Source organism: Pteropus vampyrus, unplaced genomic scaffold, assembly GCF_000151845.1.
Source record: "Pteropus vampyrus isolate Shadow unplaced genomic scaffold, Pvam_2.0 Scaffold11784, whole genome shotgun sequence".
NCBI lineage: Eukaryota > Metazoa > Chordata > Mammalia > Chiroptera > Pteropodidae > Pteropus > Pteropus vampyrus.
In genome coordinates, this window is record NW_011900565.1 from 1 (window position 1) to 2,001 (window position 2,001).

A 2,001-nucleotide genomic window follows, 5' to 3' on the forward strand; every position below is an offset into this window, starting at 1 on the left:
TATTTTTTAGGTGAAGCAACCCTTGGTTGACCTCACAGATTGCAAGGAACTTGTCAGCTTGCAATCCCTTATTTTTAATTTTTTTTACGCCTACAGCACCTGGTCTTCCTAGGTGGTCTCCCATCCAAGTACTAACCAGGCCCAACCCTGCTTAACTTCCGAGATCAGATGGGATCCCACTTATTCAGGGTGGCATGGCCGTAGACTACCTAGGTATTTTTCAAATGCGTGTGGCCATCCTTAATAGAATATCTCCACCCCCCCCTATTTTATGTTCTAATTTGTTATTGCTGCAGAATATGAAGTTATTGATTTTGTATATCGATCCTTTCCCCCAGCCCTCTTAGTTTATTCTTATAGTTTTATTCGTTTTTCAGTGGGCTCATTTGGATGTGTTTTAGAAGGCAATTACATCTTCCACAAATGATACGTTTTGTATCTTCCTGCCTGCGTATAACTCGGTTTCTTCCTTTCTCTCCCTCTCTCCCTCCACTCCCCCTTCCCCTTGCCTCCCTCCCATTCCCTCATCTCCTTCCTCTTCCCTCTCCCCTTCCTTCCTTCCCTTCTCTGCCTTCGCTACTCCCCCCTTCCGGTACCCTCCTCCTCCTGCCTTGTCTCCCTCCCCTCCCCTCCTCACCCTCCCTTCTCCTCCCTTCCCCTCATAAAGATGACAGTTTAAGTTTTCAAAAGCGCCTCACTGAGAGGTGTCTCCACCATGGAATTTTGCTGTCCTCCCTGGGGTTGGGGGCAGAAGACTTGGTCCCCTGACTGGGCCTGGGTGTGGATGTAGGTACTGGGAGGGTCATACGCAGACTGCGAAAGGGGAAGTTGAATGAATGCCTGTGCCAACCAGAAGATGCTCTGTGGCAAGGAACAGAGCACTGATGTCAAGTGGCTGTGTGTGTAAAGAAGACTAATGGATGGCTGTCCCTCAAGAATGCATTGGTCAGGTGGCTTCCGTGGGTGAACCCAGGGCCTCTATTTCACTCCTCCTCTGTGCTCTGTCATCTTCAGGATCAGTGACGTCAGAGGCTGGCTCCTGTGGACTTGCGCCAGCCCAGTGAGCCCACTTATTTCCATTCACTCTCAGGGGGAGGGGAGCGGGAATGCTGTTGGAAACTTCTTCAGAAGAATGAGGAGGCCTCGTCTCCTGCGGTCATGGCAAAACCTTTCCTGATCTCACTGGCTGGTACTGGGTCACCCGCTATTCCTGACTGAACAGTTATTACTTTGGATGGGATAATGGTGAATATCTCTACAGTTGGGCAATGGAGTGGTTTCACCTCTCAGAGACCTGTGGGCACTCAATGGAGACAGGTAATTACAGAGAAGAGGAATCTTTGCTGGGGTAGCAATCACACTGAGACATCTATGATTTATTGGGCCCCCGCATGTAGACACTCAGCTTTGAATGCAGCAAGAGCTTTGTGCTCTTATCCAAATGGGATCATACCGTATACATCGTTCTGCATTTTGCACTTTTCACTTCACTGTACGCCTCCCAGAAGTCTGAAATAAGACTCAGAGGGTTCAAGTCAAGGCGTCGGCAGGTTCCATTTCTTCCGCAGGCCTAGAGGAGAATCAGTTTCCTTGCTTTTTCTAGCTTCTAGGGGCGACCTGCATTACTTGTTTTGTGTCCCTTCTTCCTCTATCTTCAAAGTGAACGACGTGGCAGCTCTCTAATCTGTCTTCCATAGTCACGTGTCCCCTCTGACTACAGCCAAGGGAAGGTCTTCACTTTTAGGGATTCGCGTGATTATACTGGCCTCACCAGGTAGTCCAGGAAAACATCCTCATTAAGGATGGAACATTCACAGGTTTAGAGAATATGGACATGGGTGTGCAAATATATGTTAGAGTCCCTGCTTTCAATGCTTTTGGGTATATTCCTAGAAGTGGAATTTCTGGATCATGTGGCAATTCTATGTTTAGCTTCTTAAGGAATTGCCCTATTGCTTACCACAGTAGCTGTACCATTTTAAATTCCCATCAGCAATGCAC

General features: G+C 47.9%; 1 protein-coding gene and 1 non-coding gene across 2 annotated transcripts in view; one reads left to right on the top strand and one right to left on the bottom strand.

Moving 5' to 3' along the window:
- Positions 1–87: 87 nt before the first annotated feature.
- LOC111735018 lies at positions 88–206 on the bottom strand. The gene has a single exon (XR_002778650.1). It is a non-coding gene; the product is annotated as a 5S ribosomal RNA (ribosomal RNA).
- Positions 207–590: 384 nt separating this feature from the next.
- The window catches only part of LOC105310797 (serine protease 42-like), a gene marked incomplete at its 3' end in the record, with an annotated part of 5,095 nt that continues 3,684 nt past the window's right edge, over positions 591–2,001 (top strand). The window contains exon 1 of the mRNA XM_011386906.2: positions 591–1,317. Within this exon, the coding sequence (XP_011385208.1) occupies positions 1,269–1,317 (49 nt within the window). The remainder of the gene's footprint in view (positions 1,318–2,001) is intronic.